Genomic DNA, 24,719 nt, shown 5'->3' with positions numbered 1-24,719 from the left:
ATTCAACTAATGATGCCATTAGTCATTTAAATCATATAACAAACTCTCCTTGCTTTGGTTCCCAGCTTCCCAAACAACCATCTGATGAGTAAACATTCTAGATTTATGTCCCCAAGGGAATACACTGGGTCATAGACCTTAATTAGCCCATCAAATTAAGAGTTGCATTTCTCATTAACCATTAGCATTCTAGTTTATCATTTAATACCTTAGGGAGTTTGATAAGTAAGACCTGTCATAGATCTGAGACAGACTCTGGGCAAACCTAGACTTAGAAAACTGAAAACCAGATGTAGAAGACAGTGAATTCAAATCTCTGCCTGGGAAGAGTACGTCTGAGCATTGAGAGGCTGCCCCTCAGGGGTACCCGCATCATTAGCCTGGCAGGCAGCACGTCTCTCTGCTTAGCGATTTTTACCTTGCTAATGAAATGTTTCTATGTATATGTAGGTGAAATAAAGAACAGCACCCTGAACATAAGGTCTAAAAAAAAAAAAAAAAAATTCCTAAGAAAGGACATTCTTGAAAACCACTAAGTATCATGCTCTCAAAATAGAAAATGAAAACAGTACCTGTCTCCTTAGATCTCTTGTTTTCTTGGTCATCTTGTCAATTGCAATGTTGAGAGGGTCTCCTTTTTCTTTCCTCCCAGTCTATTAAGAAAAGAAAATAATTTTTGGTTTAGAAAATTCAACGTTACAGACAAAAAAAAAAAAAAAAAAAAAAAAAACTAAAAATAATCTGGGAAAACAATGAAGCTGTAGAGTCCAATCAAGTTTTTAAAAATGATTCTTTTCAATACACAACGGCACAATTGGATCTCTAAAATTGCTTTTTTAAATATAAGGTAAAATTGATAACCATCAGTACATTCTCAGGATTATTACCATGCAAATCTGTTTTCTTCCCTTCGCCAATCATTTACCCATGAAGTAAATACCACAAGGTCGTTTTACTTTTGCTTCCAAATACAAATATTTTGTTTCTCTATTATGTAAGCACACTTCTGAATAGAAGATAATTGAGATGATAAAATAATAAAAGAGAAAAATGCTAGAATTCAGAATTATATACCAATATTTTACAGATCATATTGCAACTTCTGTACCAAAACAAAATAGTTGTTTTACTAGAAAATATAGTATTTTAATCTCTGTTCAGTCATGTAGTAGAATACTTAAAAAATGACTATGAGCAACCCAAAGGTTGAGGTCATGAAAAAAAAAAAAAAATTCCCTTATCACTGTAAGAGGTAGAGAAAGGGAAAAAGTCTCCTTTAGCAAATTATAAATTATTCACTTAAAAGTTCACTAGCTTCTTGTTCTTTCTCCTTTTTCTTTTCTTTCTTTTTTTTCCCCCTGTGTGTGTGTGTGTGTGTGTGTGTGTGTGTGTGTGTGTGTGTTTGGGGCTATAGTAAAATAAAAGCAGAATCTCCATTGTCTTTTTAAAATGGCATAAAGATTCCTATGTATGCAAGTTCTACAAATATTGTGGATGGCATCATCTTCCCCTTAAGAGAAAATAATTTTCAAAAACATAGCCAAATCTATTAAATTATCTAAGCCTTAGTCAAACACTCTAAAGATTTATTACTTATGGTCCTAGAGGCAGGCCAATTCTTATTTCATACACAGTCTCTATAAAATCATGCACTTCTCTAGCAACTTGAGTACATGATAAAATGAATCCTAGGTCATAAGTTGTACCTAATGGGACAATATGTTTTGGGATCCAAAGAAATTACCATCCAGAAAGTTTCTAAATGTTCACCTTCAATGACAAAACCCTGGACACACAAAGCTGATAATACAGATTAGATCCACATAGCTGGGTTTAAAGCAGTCACTGTTTCCTGCAACTTCTTTAATTAACCATTTTTTTTTTTTAATGAACAAATATCTGATGCATACCCCTATTGGGTTTTCATTGAAAAGTCAAAACCAGGGCATATGTGTGCATATTTTTAGTCATCTAAAATCTTACAAATCCCCATCATCCTTCCCACTCTCTAAACTCATACATTAACTCCCTCAGATGTATACACCGAGGTTTATAAGTAGGAAGAGCTTAAAATAAAGTGGCTAACATTTTACAACTTTGAAATATCAGTCTACAAATAGCTCCATGAAAACAAAAGTATATGGAGAAACCGAAAGCATTGCTTTATCTCTCAAGGGAAAGTTGCTTCACAGCAAGTGCCCTCCGTGTCCTGCCTTTCCATGTTCACATGTGCCCCAAGTTCACTCACCAAAAGCTCTCCTTCTTTCTATGGATTTTCTTGTGCAAACAGAATGTCTACCATCAAAATACAGGGCACTTTTGAATTGTGAACTTTTTGAGAACCATAGAATTCCTACACCCTTTCCATTTATTAGAGTAATAAAAATTTATTTTAAAAAATTAAGCAGGTATGGTGGTGCATGCCTGTAATCTCAGCAACTTAGAAGACTGAGGCAGGAGGATCACAATTTTGAGGCCAGTCTCAGCAACTTAGTAAGATCCTATCTCAGAATGAAAAATAAAAAGGTGTGGCATTGTAGTTCAGTAGTGAGGTACCCTGGGTTCAATCCTCAGTACCAAAATAATATCATAATAAGCTAGTAATGAGTTGGTTTTAAAAGTGGCTATAACAGAAGAGCATACCACTATAAAAAAAGAAAAGAAATCAAGATATGTTGATAGACACGATAATTACCGGGCTAACTTTCTGCCAGTGGTGTCTTTATCCCCCATTCCACAACTGAGTAAAATGAGAATAGGAACAAGCCTAGGACTAGGGTGAGGGCAGTAAAACATTTGCCTCAGGTTCAAAATTTAAGGGGCACCAAGGAATTCAATGATCAAGATAAAAAATATTGGATTGGGGATATAGCTCAGTTGGTAGAGTGCTTGCCTCGAAAACACAAGGCCCTGGGTTCAATCGCCAGCAAAAAAAAAAAAAAAAAGAAAGAAAGAAAGAAAGAAAGATAAATAACATTTTAATGCAATATTTTAAAATATTAATACAAAACATCCATGTTGAACAAAATATCAAAATTGTAAATAAAGGTAAGACATGACAGGGCAGGAATAAGGTGGATCTATCAAGGTGGGTGTGCAAGTTCAGCAAATGATATTTATAAATATCAAACTTCAAAAAATTAGAGGATGGTTGGGTGCAGTGACACAAGCCTATAGTCCCAGTGACTCTGGAGACTGAACATTAGAGTCACAAGTTGGAAGCCAGCCTTAGCAATTTAGCTAAGACCCTGTCTCAAATTAAAAAAAAAAAAGAACTGGGAATGTAGTTCAGTGGCAAAGCACCCCTGTGTTCAATCCTCAGAACCAATAAAATAAAATAAAATAAAAAATTGGGGGGACATATTAATACTAAGAAAAAATTATCAGAAATTCATATTTAACCTGGTATCCTGCATTTTTAGCACTATATGTGGCAACCCTACCACCAGACATAACAGTAATTCTCAAGATTGTCACAGGGGTTGTTACTGACACATGTAGGCAACTTGGGTGCCCCATTGTGTAAGCAGAGGAGAATGTGGGGATTCTATACCAAATCTGGCATGAATAGCCTATGACTGTCAAATAGATATACATTGTTTGTAAGGTAGGATCACTGTGGGAGACACACAAAAAGTGAAAGTCCTGGGCCTCAGCTCCTACTGCAAATGAGTAGAGCAGAGCATGTGGCCAACACTACTGAGGACTGTGCGGAGGGACTAGCACTCCACAGGTCTGAGAGCCTCTGAAGAGGGAGGAAGCAGCACGTTTGGGCAGCCACGCCATCTCAGAGAGGGGTAGGAACATTTACCTGACTTTTACCCTGGCTTAGAATAAGGAGTCATTTTGAGTCAACAAAACCAAATAGGCATCAAGACAGGAAGTGGTAAAACAGGTTCCAGGAAAACAGGTGTGAAGTGGGCCATCGTTTTTTTTATCATGCAAAGAGATCAGTTTGACCTGCTACCAAGGTAATATTTAGAGGCAATTCTTCAGAGTGTGATTCTTCACCACTCACTGTATTTTGATCTGCAAACCAAGGAATCTCTGGTGACAGTAGATTCCATGCCGCCGGTGTTAGGATTCTGCTGTGTACTGTCTGCAGTCTGCAGTTTCTCTAGCCTCTAAGTGTGTGGTTGAAGGCAGTTCAGGGACTCAGGTGTCTTGGGTGCCACGTTTGTTGTTGCTGGTTAGGAGAATGGGACTTTTTGAGCCAGGACTAGAGTTTAGGAAATCTGGGCCACTGTTCGGAATAGTCAATTCACTGGCCCTTTCTTAGCTCTAATTTCTTTAAAATAAAGTTATATGCATAGGGGTAACAGTAGCAGCTCCACAATGCTTAGCTCTGCATAGTATATGGGGACTTGCAAGTCATCAGGCCATATTTTGCTCTGCTCTGTTATGTCTGCATTTGGAAATAATTTTAAATCATCAGTCCAAATCAGATAGGAAGCCAATCACTCAGAGAAAGAAAGACAGATAGACAGAATAGCCTCCTAGGGTCAGTCCCCTATGATTAGGTTCTGAGATCTTGGACTAATTATTTACCCCACTTTTTATTTATTTATTTTTTTTATGTTGAGTTTTCTCCTAAGCCCCGTGGATAGCATAATATATGCTCTGTCTTCTTCACAAGGATAGCAGGACCATCAATCATGATGTCAATGTGCTGGAAACAATAAAAGGCATTAACAGTATTCAGGGTAATTAGGAAAGTATTTTTTACCATGGAAAAATGAAAAAACTGATTTAGAAACTACCCAGAAACTATTTTCGGATCACCTGTACTTCTGCTTTCTCCATTCAGGCAGATAACATATGAAAACCTTGCCAAAAACTAGACTCCATAAAGGAAAGTTATTTCTCTTTAAGGAAAGAATATTTTGGGCAGTTCATTTTAAATAGACAACCAATCTGGGATATTTTTAAGAAGCTAAATAAGGGGCAGAAACTCCAGTTTGGTCTTTTACATAGTGTGTTCTTGCATATATTTGTCAAATAACTAAGGATTTGACCATCATCATGAGCAAATTCTGATTCCCAAGGAGTCACCCAGAAGTCTCCACCAGGACTCCCTCATCCCCTCCCCAAGCTCCAGGTTCATACTGAGGTCATGATAAAATAATTTTAAAAAAAAGTGTGTAAAATCTGTCATACACTTGCTCCCTGCTTTTGCTGAAGAAGAAGGAAACCAAAGCCAGTAGTAACCATCCTCTGCCACTACCCACTAGAGGAACCTACAACTTCTTCAGAGTCCAGACTCATCATTCAAAGAATGAAGGGGCCAGGGACTAGTTCCAGAACTGTGGAAGCTGGGGAGCAGAAAGCCTGGAGAATACATAACCACCCCCACACCTTGCAGAGAAACCTTCGTGGTTCCTCAGAAAGGTCTGAGAATTGGCAGTCAATCAGGTTTTCTCATCTCTCCATCATGGATAAGTGCTTGCTACGTGGGATTATGGTTAACATTAAAGAGATAAGATCTGTAACATGTTCAGCACAGCCCCTGAGCAGCACTTAACTCAGTCAAAGGTGGCTGTCTCTCCTTTCCCACCTCTTCATTCCCCTCAAACATGAGGACAGCAAGGTCCAGAGATGAAGTGACTGATTCTGATCACCTGGTTCATTGGTATCTGACAGGCACTTGTGGTTTCCCAGTCTAGGCATTTTCCATTCCAAATTGAAACCATGCCCCATCTCTAAAGTTCCTGGAGTCTCTGGTTATATAGTGTTTTATGTACTTCTTTTTAAAGGCTATCTGCAAGATCTCAGTTTAAGGTATATGTCCTCTGTCACTTTTTGTCCACATAGCTTGCATTATTTTCTTGGATCTGCTCCCCACTCATCTTCTTTATCTTTGCCTGCAGTGAATGAGTCTGCAATAGAGATAGCCATTTAATAAATTCTGTTATTAAAAAAAAAAAAAGAAGACAGGCAGGAGTCCTCTCTCACATTGCTGCGGGCGCCTTTCCTAGTTGCCATCTGTTGTGCTAGGGAGGTGCATGTTTATTAAACTTTATTTGTTTTAGTCTTTGAGCGTTATTTTACAAAACACATTCAGGGTGGATCCATGGCTTGGATGGATGAGGGGAAAGAGAATAAATTTCTTGCTTTGGATTTTGATAGGAAATGCTTTATTCTCCCACCCTCTGGCTCTAAATTCAAGTTTTGCCTGCCAAAGTATTAGGTGTTGTCCTAAAGACCTTCATATTTCAGGTGAGCTCTAAACAGAAGAACTGAGCCATTAACTAAAATTTTGGTTTTTATAATTAGTCTTCAGGAAAACATAATATTTTATTTCAAAAATTTTTTTATAAAACTACCTTTTGCTCCTTTGAAAAATAAAGACCCATCTATTTAGACAAAGATCTTCCTTCTCTTTCTCTACTTCCCATAGCAACTTCTGTACTGCTCAAAATACATAAGATGTATACAGTATATACAATGTATTTATATTTATGTACTTAATAATATACTATGATACTAAATTCCTAATTTACAAAACAAAATAGTAAGAAAAATTAATTTTGAAATCTCTGAAAATGAATGCTTTTATTTATTTATTTTTCCTGCTACTGAGAATTGAACCCAGGGGCACTACCACTGAACTACATCCCCAGACCTTATTTTGAGACAGGGTCTCCCTAAATTACCCAGGCTGTCCTTGAACTTGTGATCTTCCTGCCTCAGTCCTCTGACTCAATGAAATCATAGGTGTTCACCACCATGCCCAGCTGAAAATGAATATTTCTTAAAAGCCTGTTTCCATTCTGACCCCTCATCCCACCCCAAACACATCATCCCACAAAACACATCATGCAGACCCTCGGGGTCTACATCTACCATCCAGCCCTTCCATCAGATCCATAGATGCACATCAAACCTGTTTTAGCACCTAATGTTAGCGTGTGAGACATGGTTGTTAAGAAGGCAGCTATCACTCTCTTCCTTTCCCTTGAAGGTACCTGCACACTTAACTGAATGTATGAGGAATCTTCAAAATAGTGTGTAGCTGTGGCTCTAGTATATTGGATGTGTGAGGGGCTAATCAAAAGCCCAGTCTTCAAATTGTTGTCATTTGAAAGAAGTGGAAGTCAAAATCACCAGAATGGCAGAAAGTAATAATGTGCCATGCACTCTATCTCCAACAGATTCTGCTGTCATTTAACCCATGATTTAGACAACAGGAAGGAGGAGGAAAAAATTATCTATTGATCTGGCAGTCACAATATCATATTTGGAAGGTTACCTGCCTACCATCAAACTGCGCATATAGAAATCATATCCTCATTACAAATAGTACCATTATTTATAAAACCTTGAACATTTCATAATACCTTTGTATTATGTGTAAATCATAGTCAGAGCATGTGCAACTTTCTAAATATTTTCCTTTCACTAGCTCAGGGCATTTTTCTTGAAAACTAATGTGGTGATATCTCTTTAGAGTGAACAAGAAGTGGAGCAGTGGCCATAAAGTAAATGCATGATGGGTACACTCTGACCACATCAGAACCCATCTTTCCTGGACCTGGGGTGGAAGTGGGGAGGGAGAGAAGATGGTGATGGTGTGGAAAAAGATGATATATCTCAGACCTCCTCTTCCAGACTGCATCAATGCTCAAGGAGTTATCAATATGTGACCTAAGAATATTACAGTGGTGTTGGTGAGACTTCCATTAGCATATATGCTCCTTGACTTACGATGAGGTTATATCCTCATGCACCCATTGTAGCTTATCAACACTGAACTGGAGAGTATCCCTAGATTACCCTTATGACTGAGTGGCTGACTGGGAGCTGTGGCTCAGGGCCACTGCAGAGCATCACAAGAGTGTCATACCATGTATTGTGCATATAGACCATAAAAGATCAAAATTCAAAGTACAATTTTTACAGAAGGTATATCTCCTGCATGCCGTGATAACGTTGAAAAATCATTAGTTGAGCCATCCTAATTTGGATGCTATCTGTATAACCACAGCAGTACCTACACACATGAGCAATGTGCAAAGAACTGGCTCAGGAAGATAGAAGAAGATCACTATTGTTTCCCCCACATCAACCTATCCAAGTCCTTTCAGTAATGGTTGTTTTTCCTTCTGACTCTTCACCAAGGCTCCCTGGCCAAGGACCAAATTTGGGATCACATCCTAACCAGTGCTAGTCAGCCGTGGGTTTGAGGATTGTAGGTGAAACTATCAGGTCAGAGATATTTTTTCTTACTCAGATTTATAAACAGATAGCAGATAAACCTTGAGCTACTTAGGGAATATCTGAAAAATAGACCCCGCAAAAAGAGAAGCATAGCTGAGGGGAAGAGGGAGGGGAGAGGGAAAGGAAGGGAGGTAGGAAGAAGGAGAGATTGAGAGAGAAACTGGGGTAGGAAAGGAGTGGGCACTTGGGGAAAGGAAATAAGAAGGAAGGGAGGGGAGAGGAAGAGGAGGAGAAGGAAAGTGTTGCAATCAAATCAAAGTGGTGAATATTTTCTAATAGTCCATTTGAGCTGCTATAACAAAAATGCCTTAGATTGGGTGGTTTATCACAACAAAAATTTTTATCTTCAAGTAATGGAGGTTGTTAAGTTTTAGATAAAATCAGCAGCATCTAGGCGTCTGGTGAGGGCCCACTTTCTGGTTCATAGAAAGCCCTCTTCTTGTTGTGTGTTCAGATGGCCAAAGGGGCAAGGGAGCTCTCCAAGGTGTTTTATATGAGAGCTGTATCCTCATGACCTAATCTCTTGTCAAAGGACACTCCCTCCAAATACCATCACAATGCAAATTACATTTCAACATATAAATTTTGGTAAGACAAAACATGCCATCCATGGTATATGCTGACTTGTAAAATAACTGTTTTATCATTATATCTTTAGAGCTTAGAGTTATGAATGCCTAGAATATAACAGTCATTCAATAAATTCTACTAAATCAATGAAAGAAACATTTGGCTTACTAAATTCAGTCGTAACTAAAACATAGTATACTTCTGTGGATTACTTAGTAACATAAACGAATAAATCCTTCCATGCTTTTGTTTTCGTGGTATAGGTTATTTAACCCAGGACTTGGGACATGCCAGGCAGGTGCTCTACCACTGAGCTAGAACCCCAGCTCCCTGAGTTTGTTTATTTTGGATTTCTGTCACTCACATCCCAAAAGGTCTTGCTAAATCAGAGATGTTAAAATACCAGGGTAAAGATAATTTGAAGGTATGGTGGGGTTGGAGGGTGAAGACATTAACAACATCCCCTATGGACACAGCCTGGAACACATGCCTGGGGAGTCAAGCCTTGGCAGGGCATCCAAGGTCATTCACAGGTTTTCACCAGCACTCATTACTACCCCAGCTCTAAACCCTAGTGTCATGTCATTTATTGCTCCCTCAATCCAGCTCATCATAAACCTTGATAATTTTCCCATAAATAAGTCTCCAGGATTCATATTATTCCTTGAATCTCTCTGTCCATGACACCAGCCACCCCAGTGTAAATCTTCATCCACAGCTTCGTTCCTTGATTTCCTTGCTCTTCATCCTCAGCTTGGCTGGTTAAGACTGAGCTGCCACTTCTCAACCTCAACAGTCCTTGATTCTTATTTAGCTCTTATTGGAGTCCTATTTTCTATTGAATTCTTTGGCCTATCATTTAAGACTTCAGCTTCTGATTCCCCTCTCATAATAGCCACATTTTTAGTCTTGACAACCCACAAACTTTCTTCCTCTGTTTTGGTCCATTGTGCCTACATAGGTTGGCCTTCAACCAACCACTTACCTAGTGAGGTTCAACCTATTCTTTCAGGATCATCTCAAAACTCTTCCCTCAGGGAGTCTCCCTAGACCTATCTAGCCCCTGAAGATCTTCTCCTCTGAACCCTTCAATTATAGATCACACCAAATAATGCAGATGTTAATAGTATATTATCTTGCATTATTTACCAAGTTTTCGAGTGGTTGCAAAATATAACCCAAGCATTTTGTAGGTCAAGAATGCCTGGTTTTCTTCTAGAGAAACTCCCAGCATGAAACTCATGAGAAGTGCTTAGGAAATACTTGTGTATAGATAGAAAGATGGATGGTTCAAGCAGGCACCTGGGGAAAGGAAGTAGATAGGAAAGATAGATGATTTGGAAAATGTGAGATCCTAAAAATAAATTTCACCTACTTCACAAATTTGCCGATCAAAGCCATAGAAAGTGGTTGGTATGCACCTGTGCAGCATTATAATTCTTGTTCCTTGATTTATTTTATCAACACAGGTGTAGTCCTCAGGGACTAATTGCCAGGTAACCCTGCATAAAAGATATTTTTTGTAGTGCCACCCTCCCTCCCAAACTTAGGTGATTGCTAAAGTTGGAGTTAATTCACCACATATTCCTTCTAAGCCTGTAAGAGACCATGAGCTGAGTAAACTGCTCAAACATGCCATTTCATCTTCGGAGTTGAGATGAAAGTGGTCAAGTTGAAGTGCAAATTTCCATTGATTTTATTCACACAGATGCACACACATGCACACACATGCATATACACACTGAATAAATAATTAATATTTCAATGAAATTTAAAGTTCCATTACATTTTTAAGTGCTGATTCCCCAAATCACTCAACTATAAAGCCATCAACACCTAGAGAATTCCTGGAGTCTGGCATTTCCTCCATCTCAAAAAGAGGTCAATAACTGGGTCCACATTGCTGAGAGTTCACAGAAATTTTAAAAATGAATCACTGACTCAGGCAGAGTCTTGCCTTAATTTATGGAAGGTATGTTTATGTGAGGACCTTGAGTCTTGGCCTCTCTGTGCCTCATTTACACACATATCAAGAGCCAGTTAATATAATTCCTGCATTGCCCCTTCCCTGCCCTCATAGTTCACTGAAACCCAGCCTCCTCTGAGCACCTATAGCCACCTCTGCTATTTATTTGGTGTTCATAAACAATCTCCATCTAAGCAATAATTATATGTTGTGCAAGGTTCTACATTGTTCATTGAATTTCAAATATCACACTATATAAAATATATAAGATGCATCATTATGATCCTGTATTGTTTTGAAGCTGGTCAAGGGTTTATGTCCTTTTTTTCCCAATTAGAGACATGAAAACTCAATGACAGGAAAGTGTCAGCCAATTATATTTCCTTAAAACTCTGAAAATCTGGCACAGTGTCTTTCATAAAGTTGGTGCTCAGAAAATTATAAATATGTTTAGATATGTAACCTCTCCTACACAGGAAGATAACTGGAATTCCTAAAAGACACAATCTAAATTGCATGCATGGGGTTAAGATATATATACATTTGAAAGAGAAAATGCAAAGAAAAACTAACTTGTATCAAAAGAAGGAGTAGATAAGCTTGAGGAAACTAGGCACCAAACAAATAGAGGTGATGTAAGGGTGCTTCTGAGAGATGGAAAGAGCACTGAATGGGACAAGGTGGTACAACATGCTAAAGAACACCCGACCTTTCTGTGTGCCAGCCCCAAGCAAAGCAAAGTAAGAAAGTTGTGTGGGTGACAGCAGGTAGAAGCAATATCAGGATTGGGAGTACCTGTTACTTCCTACGTGCTCAGTGGACTCCAAAGATATTTCCACTCATGTGTCAGAGTCACAGACATTTTGACTGCCCAAATCAACTCTTGACCTGTCTTCATCTTTGCCAGAGCCCACGAAACCCACCTTTTCCTGTCCTCTGTGGTTCCACTACCAACTACCCCTTCTCCTTCTTCTGCTCCCAAGGCCAGCATTGTCTGGAAAGCGCACAAGTCCTGATCGCTTATCACGTGGCATTATCATTGTCAGAGAACTAATAGAATAATACTTTTTTTAAAAAATTTTATGGATAGTTAAAACAACTAAAGATGACTGCTCCCCATGTCCAGCACCGACCCCCCATCACCCAACCAAGAGCAAGCACTGGGCACGCCTTGAGATTTGGTGGATCAAATCTTTGATGAGAACATTTGGAGTCTGCACCATGATAGAACCATCTCTTGGGGCACTTTCTTACCCTGGGAACCAATGAAAACTTTATGAGACAAATTGCATTTTTGCAGCATAACAGTTAAAAACTAAACTAAGTGGAAAGCAGGCCGAAACCCTGGAACACATGTCTCACATCGTCCCAAATATTTCTCACTATGTGACTCCCATAAACACCATCTGCTGTGTTAATTTGTAAAGAATTACAAGGTTCTTAAAATTACACTTTGCTCTCTGTAGCATACACTGTGTCTATGAAGGGGGAGATTGAGAATGCACACCACATCCCGTCAGACGCTGAGATTTTTTCCTTCCTATGCTGGGTTCTTACTGAAAGTTTGGTAGGTCTGTGTGGAATTTTAAGAAGTGCGTCATAATCTATCCAGTCCAGCTGTATGGGGCAGAGGGAGAAACAAATAACAAAACAAACATACAGGGCAAAACCTGTGGCTAGATTATAATTCTGGCATCTGATGCAGTTTCAAACTTGTAGGCCCATCTCCCACTTCTCCAGGTTCTCATGACAATAAAGCAAACTTCTGTTATAAATCAAAGTGTCTGACTAGCCAATATTGGGGGAGCTTCTTGGGAGAGGTTTACTTCCCCACTGCTGGTTCCTGACCTCCAGGGCCTCTTTGGAGTCCTTGAGCAGAGGCCAAGAATATCTCTCAGTTGTTCATCCCTGTCTACTCACAGAACCAGAGGAGAAACATCTCATCTCCCTACCTCACCCCCATATACACACACATCTCTGACAACACAGAGCTATAGTAACATACTGCTAATGTAAATGTTTAGGTGAATTAAGTCCAAAGAGTGTTGCTGGTTAGAAGGTAGTAAATGGTGACTAAAAATAAGTAGATAGAACAATCTAAGGCTCAATAATCCTTAGGCTGGAAGTGATAGTTATCACAAATGTACATTTCTGGTCCCTCTCCCAAGAGATTACTTTTAAGCAGCTCTAGAGTCGTGTCTGGAATTTTTCATTTCTTTTTTTTTTTTTTTTTTTTTCCAGTGCTAGGGGTTAAACCTACAGCCTCAAACATACTAAGCAAGCACTCTACCACTGAGCTACCCCTAGCAAATTTTCATTTTTAAATAAGCATTTTTAAAACTACAGACAAAGTCTGAAAAGGGAGATAGATAGTTCACTGAGTTCCAACCTGACCAATCATTTGATTAATGAAAACTTCTCCAATTATGGCCCAGGGATCTGCATTTTAAAATTTTCATGAAATTCTGTTGATCAAGTTAATTGTGAACTTCGCAGTCGTTGGTAATCGGCCAACAGGACCAAGAATCCAGTTAAGGTAATTCTATTTAATTCTTGATGAATTAGTCACTCTATCTCAAAAACATGAGAGTCTAAACCAAACTACTTAGTTTAAAAAAAAAAAAAAAAGACCAAGAAGCTCTGAAACACTGCCTACATCCTTTAATTCTCAGAGAAATTAAAACAATAAGGAATAAACATACACTACTAGAACATTTCAAAAAAGTCTCTGCACAAAGAAAGTTAAACCAGCTTCCCTAAATCCCTTGCCTGTCACTGTCATATCTATATACAGACATCAAATATGGATAGCTGGAAGTGATAGACAAAATATTAAGAGATTGCTGATCTTACCAATGCATAGAATGCTTAAGAGAAATTTGCAAGATCACAAAAAATAAAATAAAACATAACAACATCAGGTCTGGATCCAGGCAGTGTTTCAGAGTTTCTGTGGGTAAACTTAAGTCTGTACTCTGCATTTCCTGAAAATTCATTTCTAAGTTCCTCTTTCCATGGTGCCAACCTCTCTGCTCCCTTCTAATTATGTCCCAGTCCTGTAAGAGAAGAATTTCCCTGAGCACCCCATAATAATCTCTTAGATGCCCACTCTTCCTGAAGCATCCTCTATAGCTCAGATCAAGCTCTGTCCTTCCCTGAATCCACCAGCTGCACAGAAGTCTCCCTTCTCTCTGCCACAGCAGAGCTAAGTCCTTTTCTGATGTCAGGGGATGCCATTCTCCTCAGACAAATCTCCAAAGAACTGTCACTGGGCAAGAAGGCAGAAGGTCTCACCCCACATCCCTCATAGTTAGACATCTGCGTGTAGCTGTTCCCTGTCTTCCAAGCCCTGATGAAAAAAAGGCAGGAGTAGGACTAAAGGTTGCTGCTTGAAGTTTCTCTGTTCAGTCAGAATAAGCTAAGCTGAATGAACTACTGTTGCTTCCAATTATGTCATCAGTCCTACAGAAAAGTGGATTTTTAATACTGATTGTAAGGGGAAAAACCTATTGGAACAGGTTGGCAGTAACTCTTAAATTGTTTGATAATGCATATGTGGATTGCATATATAACACAGTAAAGTAAAATGAAAATGTTGTAATCATATTTTGCATTTGAATGTATGTGTATACGAGAGACAGAGAGAGAATGAAAAATTCAATCTGGTATTATTGCTTACATATGGGTACTCTCTTTTCCAGGAGATAGAACATAAACTGTGAGGAATAGACCACATTTCTTGATCCAAAAGGAGTTTCTTTTGTACTGTCAAAGGACAAAATTAAAACAACTTAACTTAAACATCATAACTGGCTTTATTTTGCATTTCTGGAATTGACAATACTTTATTCCATAAAATGGAATTAATGCTCTGATAAGCTGAACTGAAGAGGTTGATTTAAAAACAGAAAAAGTCTTAAAGAAAGCAAAAACAAACAAACAAAAAGATAGCAGATTGGTTACTTTCCTTATGCATAGGTGTGGGTGACAGAATAATAGGAAAATCACTGATAAGTTAACAAGTTACTGCTGGTTACCTTTTTCTGGTAAGAAAGCAGAGGGAACTTCATTATCATGCTAATTGAAATTGGCTTGTTTGTGAAATTTTGCTGTTATCTCTCTAATCCTGGTGAATCAGGAGGTCAGATAAACAGCTTGGTGCTGTGGAGATTCAGCATAAATGACTGGATTTTAATATTTAGCTTGATATGTTGGAGCCTACTATAGGAGCTTAGTTCAGAGGATGGCATTATATAATTTTTGTTTAACAGTTCTCAAAGTTTTGTGGTTAGTGATGGGATCAAAGTGGGAGTCAAAATAAGTCAAACATCCTAGGCTGAGATGGGGCCACAGGCCACTAAGGAAGGTGAATCCCTCAATCTCAGTTCCTCCAAAATTTAATATCATACTGCTTATTTGCATTCATAGTTATCTACCTGGCGATGAACAGCCATGAAAAAGCTACAGTGAAATCTCCAAGATTTATTGTAGTCTCCCAGAGGGCTATGTCACTGAGACTTAGGACAGAGGGAGTTGAATGCTTTGATAAAGAATTCAAAATTATTCCATTTTACACTCTCATATCGAATGGCAATGCAATCACAACTTCCACTCTACATTCCCTTCCCATTCTACCTTACCTTCATGCCCTATCCCATGTCTTCCCTATTTCAAAGGTTTTTTTTCAGAGATGTGCTGAGGATCAAACTCAGAGCTTCACACAGGCTAGGTACTACTAGGGATGCTATCACTGAGCTATGCCTTCAGTCCCCTTCAAAAGAATTTGTGAAGCAACACACAGATTGAAGTTACATCTTGTCCCCTTTCTGTAGATGCTGGGCAATTTCTCTAAACTTACTAAATCTTACACTTCATCTGAAGACTAAAAATGCTACCTAACCCCAAGACAGTGGTAGAAATAAAATGAAATAATGCAGGCAAAATGTCTATCCCTGAGTTGACCATGAAAATGATGTCCAATAAACAAATTTCCTACCCTGATCTTTTCCCAATCTTCATAGTAAGCTAATTATGGAGCAGCACAGCGTCCAGCATGTGAAATGCGAGTAGATGGAAGATAAATGGATTGAATGTCTAGAGAGAATAAATTGTTTCATAAGCTGGATCTGAGTTTGCCAAGACTTGCCATTTAGAAATCTTTGAGCATCTGAGTGATATTTAACACTCATGAAATTTTCACCAAGTTAAAGTCCACTCATGACACAATTCGAATACGAGGCAAATGAAAACGGAGAACCAGGCATGGACCCTGATGTTTCACAAATGAAGTGAGGGATTTAAACTCTGACAACTGTGAATTCTTATACTAAGGAAGAAAGGGGAACGAATTTTGGAGACCGATCCTTCCTTCTCAGTCCTGTGCATGTGTGCATGGATAATGAAATCAGTAGTGAACACACCTCGCTGATGGTTTTAATCAAGCTGAGCACCTGTAGCTACTGGGAAGAAGGAGTCCCCCAAGCAACTTGAGTGGATTCTATTTCAGTCACCCTCACTTGGCATGTCAAGGAAGGGATGGCTTTGCTGAAATCAGAAAACCAGATGCAGCAGGTTTGCCAAGACTGCCTCATGCTGATGAGGAGTCCTATGGGCAGCTGTTACTTACACATATCTCAGTAAGGAGAAGCTACCAAAGATTTGGTTCCACAACTATGCAACACTTAGAGATCTATCATTAGAGATTGATTGCCATTTGTAATGAATCCAGAAGTTCTCTGCTAAAACATTACAAAATTGAGAAAAACTGCAGGTAGATAATTTGCTTACTGGTTTTCATCTGTTTCTACCATTAGTCTGCAAGTTTCAAAGGATTAGTAACTTCATTTGTTTACTTCTAGGTGTGCTTTGCCAAGTCCAGTAGTTGGAACGTGAAGGAGTGACATAAGATGTTGACACTTTGGGAAATGGAAAGTTGTGCCCTAAATGGAGATGCCAGAAAGGTAGGATTGAAAATTCGAGGAGGGAGAAGGAAATTCAGACAGTTAAAAACAAACTCTGGAACCACAGGAAATCTGTTCATTAAGGAATTTAGGATTTAGAAATTAGAAAAATCCATGACATTAATCTAAAAACTGAGGGGGAAAAAATAAATAATGGTAGGGATATAGGAAAGGCAGAAAGAAAAAAAAAAAGGAAAATCAAGATATATTAATATAGTTTGAGGCAAAGGAGAGTTGAAATCTTATCCTAGAACTTGAGACACAAGATAAATCTAAAGCAGAAACTAACTACAAGGGAACAGTAACAGAGCAGGGATCCAGTTACTATTACTGAAATAGAAGGTACTGATAGGTAATCCAAAAAGAAGTCAGAAAATAGAAATTCAGAAGAGAGGTCAATTCTTAAGTAAAATCAACTATAAGTTTAATTTGAAAATGGATCATTGTGTTCCACTTCAAGTCCTTTCATTCCCTGTGCAAAAGCCAGGCTGGCACAGAGCTCAGTGTTGCCTGGCAATCCACACCTCTCTTCTCCACCTACGCGTCCACAGCACAAGGCCGAGCTGTAGACCACGCGTGATACACTGCCCTTCCCCAGCCTTTCTCCCCAACCAGAGATCCACAGAAATCCTCACTCTCTGGGAGGGCTCTTTCCAATCTAGATGCCCCTCTCACCCAAGCCCCTTTTCCATAGATAACCTGACTCCCTCACTACCTCCTTTCCCTTGTGATTAAACAAAGGCCACAAAATGGAAAATAAGTTCCAAACAAATGAACATTATATCCCATCTGGGTATTAGAACTTTGTGGGTTTTTGTGTAAGACCATCAAGTGCTGGAGCAGGCTTCTACCTGTGGTAGCCTTGATCAGGGCAGAATCTGCATACTACAAACAACACTGGCCATGATGATCTTTATGTGCCCTGGGGTCTGCCACTACACTCTGCTTCAAGTAAGAGACCACTCCATCTAAAAAATAAATCTATTGAGAACCTAAATGATGTTGAGCCATACAGAAGTGTGACCTGGGTTAAACTGCATCTTCTTTTCTCACTAATTTAATATGTTGAAGTCTGAAGCCCAAGTACCTCAGAATATGACTAAAGGTGGAGATGTGGCCTTTCAAGAGGAGATTAAGTTAAAATGAGGTCAATCAGGTGAACCCTAATTCAATAGGACTCTCATCCTTAAAGAAGAGAAGAGGACACAGTTACATACAGGGAGAAAAAGACATTGTGAGGACCAAAGGAGAATTCTGACAGCCATCTCCAAGTCATGGAAAGAGGCCTCGGATAAAGCAACACTGCTGACAACTTCATCTCAGACTTCTAGTCTTCCGAAACTGTGAGAGAATAAAAAATAAATAAATAAATAAATAAATAAATAAATAAACAGAATTTTTAATTGAAGCCTGCCAATCTGCCAATCTGTGGCACTTTGTTAAGGAAGCCCTAGCAGACAGGGTACAAGAAGATGCCAAATCAGTGATGTGTTGAGGTTTTATTCCCTGCAAAAATATATTAAGAGCCCAGGCTAAATAGGAGTTGAAGAGCCCTGAGGTGAAGGCAGGTAGGGAGGTGCAACTGCCTCCAGAAACCTGAACTGATTTCTCAGAAAGCTCTTCAAAATTTCATAGCACAGGGTCTATCAATCAGTGGTCTTAAAGGAAGAAGCCCAGGTCCTTCAACAACTGGAAAATGGATTTCTCAAGTCTCAGTGCAGATTTCCAGCTCTGAATGTCAGCTGCTTCCTCAGTCTTTCTCAAGCTCCAGAAAGAATCCTACACCCTACTGGCAGCTACTGGATACAAAATAAATAAATAAAACCAATTTAAAGCCATGTTCCTAATTGGCCTTAGCACATTTCTCATCTCTGCAAAACAAAGACAAATTTAAACTCAAGTTCTCTCACAATTTAATTCAGGTAAAAATGTGATTTCTGTATGTAGGACGTGAAAGCTTGCAGGTGTTTTTGATTAAGAACTCTAAATGAGGTATTTTGGGTAGCTAGGTGATACCTGTACTCTTATTTGGTAACTTACTTTAATGGTGTCCCTTTTAGGGTTCCAGTTTGACATACCTGGTACTTCAAGTGGCAACTGATAGCTACATGCTTAAGAAACCATGACAACAGCCATTGTGTTGACGGAAAGTGAAGAAATACATGCAAAACTGGATCCTGGATCCACTAATTAACATGAAGCATCACGTGATGATCGCTGTGCTAGGCACTGGGGACACAGCAAGACAGCCACAGTCATTAACTGTTTAGAAGCATAGCCTAGGTTATGGTTTTCAAACCTCAGCACTATTGACATTGTTGGAGCAGATAATTGTTGTGGAAAATTACACACTGTAGGACATTTAGCAGCATCCCTGACTCTACCAACTAGATGAATGTAGCACCCCTCTCCCAGTAATGACAATCAAAAATATCTCCAGACATTGCTAAATGTCCTGGAGGAAAGAGAGGCAAAGTTGCCCCTACTTGCGAATTACAGGTATAACCAGTGAGACAGATAATTTTAAAAGGGATTAGAATCAGTAAGATAGTGCTTGTGATATAGATATAATACACATTAAATGAGAAGTGCTGGTGGTACAAAAAATAAATAAATAAAAACAAAAAAAAGCTCCCCAGTGAGGATATGAAATAAAGACAAACAATAGCTACTTGATGGGTGAATATGGTGTGTCACACACTTGACTCTGATTGCTTATTTAATCTTGGCAAAATACTCATATTGAACACCTTACAGGCAAGCTCACAGACACAAACACACTTTCTCAAGGTTCAAAGAGTGATGAATCCAGAATCTAATGGGAATTCTAAACTCAAGTTCAGCTAATTCTTTAGGAATGATGGAGAAATACCTTTGCTATACGAGAGAGCTAAAGAAGTTTTTGGCTTTAAAGAAAACATTTCTGGCGAGGTGCAGTGTGGTCCATGCCTGTAAACCCAGCTACTCAGGAGACTGAGGCAGGATGATGGGAAGATTGACGCCAGTCTGGACAATTTAGAGAGATCTGTCCCAAAAATTAAAAAAGTAAATAAAATAAACAAGGGCTTGGGTGTACCTCAGAAGAGAATGCTCAATCAATCCCCAGTATAAAAAGAAAACAACAACAAAAATTTTCTGCAAATATGAGGCTTGTAGGGGATAAGTAAATATGTCACTGACAGAATTAAAATTGAAGACTATTTTGAAGCAAGAAATACAGGTTCTATTGGAGAAGCTCTGGGTTCTCTAGCATTTGTGCTATAGTCACTGGAGTCCATGTGTGATGGTTAATGTGAGGTGTCAACTTGACTGGCTTAAGGGATATCTAGAACACAGGTAAGGTGTTAGTCTTTGGAGTCTGAGAGGTTATTGCCAGATGAGACTGCAATGTGAGTCAGAGAAATGGGTGGCAGATACTGGCCCCCAGTATGGGTGGGCACCATCCAATCAATTGGGAGTCCCAAAAGGGTTTTCTTCTCTCCCCTCCTGCCTTTCCTAGAGCTATAGATACACTCTGTTTCTCCTGTTTTGGGACATCAGAACTTAAGCCTCTCCAACCTTTGGATTCCAGGACTCAAGCCAGTGCTTCCAGCCCCCAACCCCAAACCTCTGCCCCGCCCGGTCTCTCAGGTCTTTGATCTTCGATTAAGAATTATACCATCCGCTTCCCTGGTTGGGAGGACTTTGGAATTGCATTGACCCATGCTACTAGCATCCCAGGGACTCCAACTAGCAGATGACCCCATCATGGGATTTCTCAGCCTCCTTAATCACATCAGGTAACTCCCCTAATGAATCCCTAATCCCCTCGCCTCTTTCTTTCTTAATATATATTTATATATATGGTGCAAACATTCCAGAAGAAGGTTAAAAATAGTATATGTGTATATACTGTTTATAGTATAATACCAATAGTATTATTGGTTCTGTCTCTCTGGAGAACCCTAATATGACATGAATTGCCCTGGTGGTCAAGAGACCTCAAATATCTACCTGGCAACTACCTAACACCCACAGAAATCATCCCACATTAGCAGGAGTTCATTTCATAGGTAGGATGATAATTCCTTCCAATCTGCTTCCATTGTCTCACTTAATTAATAAGAATGCTTTTCACTCTCAAATTTTCCCCAATTTGGATGACAAGTTTTATGATCACCGTATTATTAGTTCAATTAAATCCTGAGCTGAAAATTATTAGACCAGCTATTTATGTCATTTTATGTGATCATATTCACCTTCTGAAAATTCCATCCACTATTTAATCATCATCACTAACATACACGTTTCTTTACTTGCCTGTATGAACTCCTCAAATGTCAGCCTATCATCCACAACATAATGTCCAAAGAGGTCATGGCCAATGTGATCACATTTGGGTCTTCAGCCCATCTCCCTCCTCCCTTCCTCAAACATATCTTGCTTTCCAGCCTATAGGTTCTTGAATAAGGCATTCTCACTGCCTGTATTCCCTCCAGCATTCTGTTCAACAGCATTGACACTGTGTTAGGATGGGTGAAGTCCTCCCGTTCACTCCTCACTGGCTTTCTGAAGATTTCTTCAAATGTCATCTTCTGATTTTCCCAGGCATAAGTTGCTACTGTGTGTGTGTGTGTGTTTTACACTCTATCTTCTATCATCTTTCCTCTTGTCCTATAATTGCTGGTTCCTTCATGCTATTCATATTTCTACAATGATGTTATGATCTTTGTAGCATTAATGCCTTCAATACCTGATACCTATTTGATATTTGATAAATATTAGCTGATTAATTATACCATGGGTGACTTTTTAAAATCAGAATTGGGCCAGGCATAGTGATACATGCCTGTAATCCCATCTACTTAGGTGGTTGAAGCAAGAGGATTGCAAGTGTGAGGATTGCAGCCTGGGCAGTGGAAAATGGTGGAGGAGGAACATATACTTTGAGTGAAATAATACAGAATGGTTAAAATTCAAGTTCAACTACAGTTTGTACAGTTAGTGGGACAATGTCTCAAAGTAAAAATTTTAAAAAGGGCTGGTGATATAGCTCCGTGGTAGAGCTCTTGCTTACCATATGTGAGGTCTTGGGTTCAATCCCTAGTAATACACTCACACAATTCAGAACTGGGCCACATTTAGACAATCAATAGAAATTTACCGAGTGCCTACCATGTGGTAGGCATATCAATTTTGCTCTGCAGTTCATGACACACTACCCCATAATATGGCACGTTGGCATCTGGGAAAACAGCAGAAATAGGAAATCCACTCTCAACTTCCCTTTGCCCTTCTCTCTGGAAGTAGGTCATAAGTGCTTGTTAGAGAGGAAAAGTCATCCTTACCTCTGAAGACACAGGGACAGAGAGGAGAATCTGAAGCAACAGGCCCTGCTAAGTACCCCCTGCCCTGGTTTATTATCACTGATCACAGCCCTTGGAACAACCATACTTCTCTAGAAGTATTGCTCAAACCTCACATTAAAAATACACAGGTGTACCTGTTTCATTTGGGTCTTTGTTTCCATATGAAGATTCCTGTGTCACCTATACACACACTCAAAAAACAACTTACATTAAATAAATTATGTTTCTCTCTTGTTATTCTGTCTTTGGTTACACAGATCTCAGCCATGAACCTAGTGTAACCACAAGTGAGGATAGAAATTTCTTTTTCCTTCCAGTAACACACACAGGTGAGGAGCTATGTGGTCTACTGAGAAGTCAGAATATCTGCAAGTATTTCCCACTTTGTTTTTTGTCTTTCTGTGAGATCAGACAAGTCATCGAACTCTATTAGATCCCCACTCTTTTAGCTCTAAAGCAAGGTGTCAAGATTAGATAATTTTCAAGTTTTTTTCCACAACTCTAAGTCAACCATAGTCAAGGTAACATCTCTGGCTGGTTGTGAATGAATCAGCACAGACTTGGTCTTTTTGTGGCTATTTTATTTCCTTAAATATTTTTAAAGTATTTAAAATTACAAAATAATACATTAGTTAAACATTTTGAGCAATTCTCATGTGAATAAAGTCAAAGGTAAGTGCCCAACTCTAACCTCACTCAGTTCCTTGTGGCACTACAATTTTTGGTAATATTTCTGTAGATAGACATTTAGATCTCTTTCTATATGCACACATGAGAGAAGGTCAAACACATTCAGGTTTATGTTTATATTTTTTCTTTTCAGTGCAATGGGATATATTTTCTGTACTCTCTTCTCAGACTCACTTCTTCTTTCACCCTGGTATTTCTCCCTGTGACATGACGGTGCAAGCATAAATACCCTGGCCTTTCTGTGATTTCATATTTCCCCATTTTTAGTGAACCTTCATTTATTTAGATGTTTCCCTATATTCTGTCATTGGTGCTGCCAAATTAATTTTCTCTGTTGTAACAAAGGGCTACAGACCTAGTGGTTTAAGCCAATATGAATTCATTATCTTACAATTCTGTAGGTCATAAGCCTAACATGGGTCTCACAGGCCTGACATCAATGTGTTGTCAAGGCTGCATTCCTTCGTGATGCTCTGAAGGAGAATCTGCATGCTTGTGTTTTCTGCTTCTAGAAGCTGTCCACTTCCTTGGCTCACACCCCTCCCCCAGTCTTCAAAGTTAGCAAGTTAACTTCTCTCTGACCCCACTTCTGTGGCTGTCACTCCAACTGCAGCCAGAGGGAAGGCTCTCCCCTTTGAAGAACTCATGTGAGTCTATTGGGTTTCCCTGGATCATCCAAATAATCTTTCTATCTCGAGGTCTCTAACTTTAGCAGCAACTGTAAAGTTCTTTTTACCAAGTATTATAGCATTCATAGGTTGCAGGGGGTAGGATAGGAGTGTTTTAGAGGCTATTTTTCTGCCCAGCAGTTTCGATATTTCAGTTTTACAAATAATAAGGCGGTGTGCATCTTTGTATTATGTTCTTAAACACTCAGGTGAGCATGTCCGGAGAACAGATTCCTAGAAGTCAATTACTAGGTCAAAGAATATATGTTTTCCTTAATTTTGAAAAATATTGAGAAAACTGCTCTCTTTAAGAAGTCCTGGCTTATCTCAAATATTTTCCTAAATTCATAAATACTAGAAAATGGTGGAGGAAGAACATGTACTTTGAGTGAAATAATACAGAATGGTTAAAATCCAAGTTCAACTACAGTTTGTGCAGTTTTGAAAGGATAAATTATAGTGGGATTATTTAACAAGGCCCTTTCACCCCTCTTTGGAAACTCAATAAAGGGAATTATAGGAAAAATAAAATACTTTACACAATAGAAAATAAATGTTATGAAACTGTTCTTCAAGGTATTGCACTGAGTTGGATAAACCTATTGCTGCAGACCTAAGTTCAAAAAAGGATACTATGGTTCCCTAGAGCACAGTCACCAAGCTGAACCTGGGTCACCTTCAGTTTTACCTGTTCTCCTGGCACCACCCCTCCTCCCCACTATCTAGGGTCATAGATATATAAAGTATTTTCTCTCTTATTTATTTATTTTGCTAAAGTAGTCAAGTCTATCAGCCAGTCCCAATTTAAAACATGCTACTGGTGCTGGGGATGAAACTCAGTGATAGAGCCCTTGCCTAGGATGTGTGAGGCCCTGGGTTCAAACCCCAGAATCCCCCCCAACACACATTGCTAAAGATGACTCGGGATATTAGAATATGCCCCTAAATTTGGAGTCTTATGTCTCAAAAGGAAAATCTGACATTTCCCAGATGTATGTGTATTATGTAAAAGTCTTAAGAACAAATCTATGCATGAAACAGATCAATCAGGCTAACAGGATACTTTCCAAAGGCCTATTGTTTAAATCTGCTTTTTGTGCCCACACTGGCCTGATTTCTAAATCAAAACAAAAAACGGTTTAAAAAAAAAAAAAAAAACAGGATCTGTATATAGTGTTATATATTCTCCAAACTTAGAGCATTCAAATGAAAATTTTTAGAAAGAAGATTATGTGCTGGGGATTAGCTTTATAGTGTGAGACACTTCCTGTCCTCTATGTGCACCCTATTACTAATAATA

The 24,719-nt window shown here is 38.9% G+C and overlaps 1 protein-coding gene across 4 annotated transcripts in view; it reads right to left on the bottom strand.

Annotated features, from left to right (window-relative positions):
* Positions 1-24,719, bottom strand: part of Ctnna2 (catenin alpha 2) — a 1,081,443-nt gene that overhangs the window by 253,092 nt on the left and 803,632 nt on the right. For all 4 annotated transcript variants that reach the window (XM_047523044.1, XM_047523045.1, XM_047523046.1 and 1 more), the window contains exon 8: positions 573-653. In XM_047523044.1, the coding sequence (XP_047379000.1) occupies positions 573-653 (81 nt within the window). The remainder of the gene's footprint in view (positions 1-572; positions 654-24,719) is intronic.

Source organism: Sciurus carolinensis, chromosome 13, assembly GCF_902686445.1.
Source record: "Sciurus carolinensis chromosome 13, mSciCar1.2, whole genome shotgun sequence".
Classification (NCBI taxonomy): Eukaryota; Metazoa; Chordata; class Mammalia; order Rodentia; family Sciuridae; genus Sciurus; species Sciurus carolinensis.
Note: the sequence above shows the minus strand (reverse complement) of the source record. Positions and strands in the feature narration are given on the sequence as shown.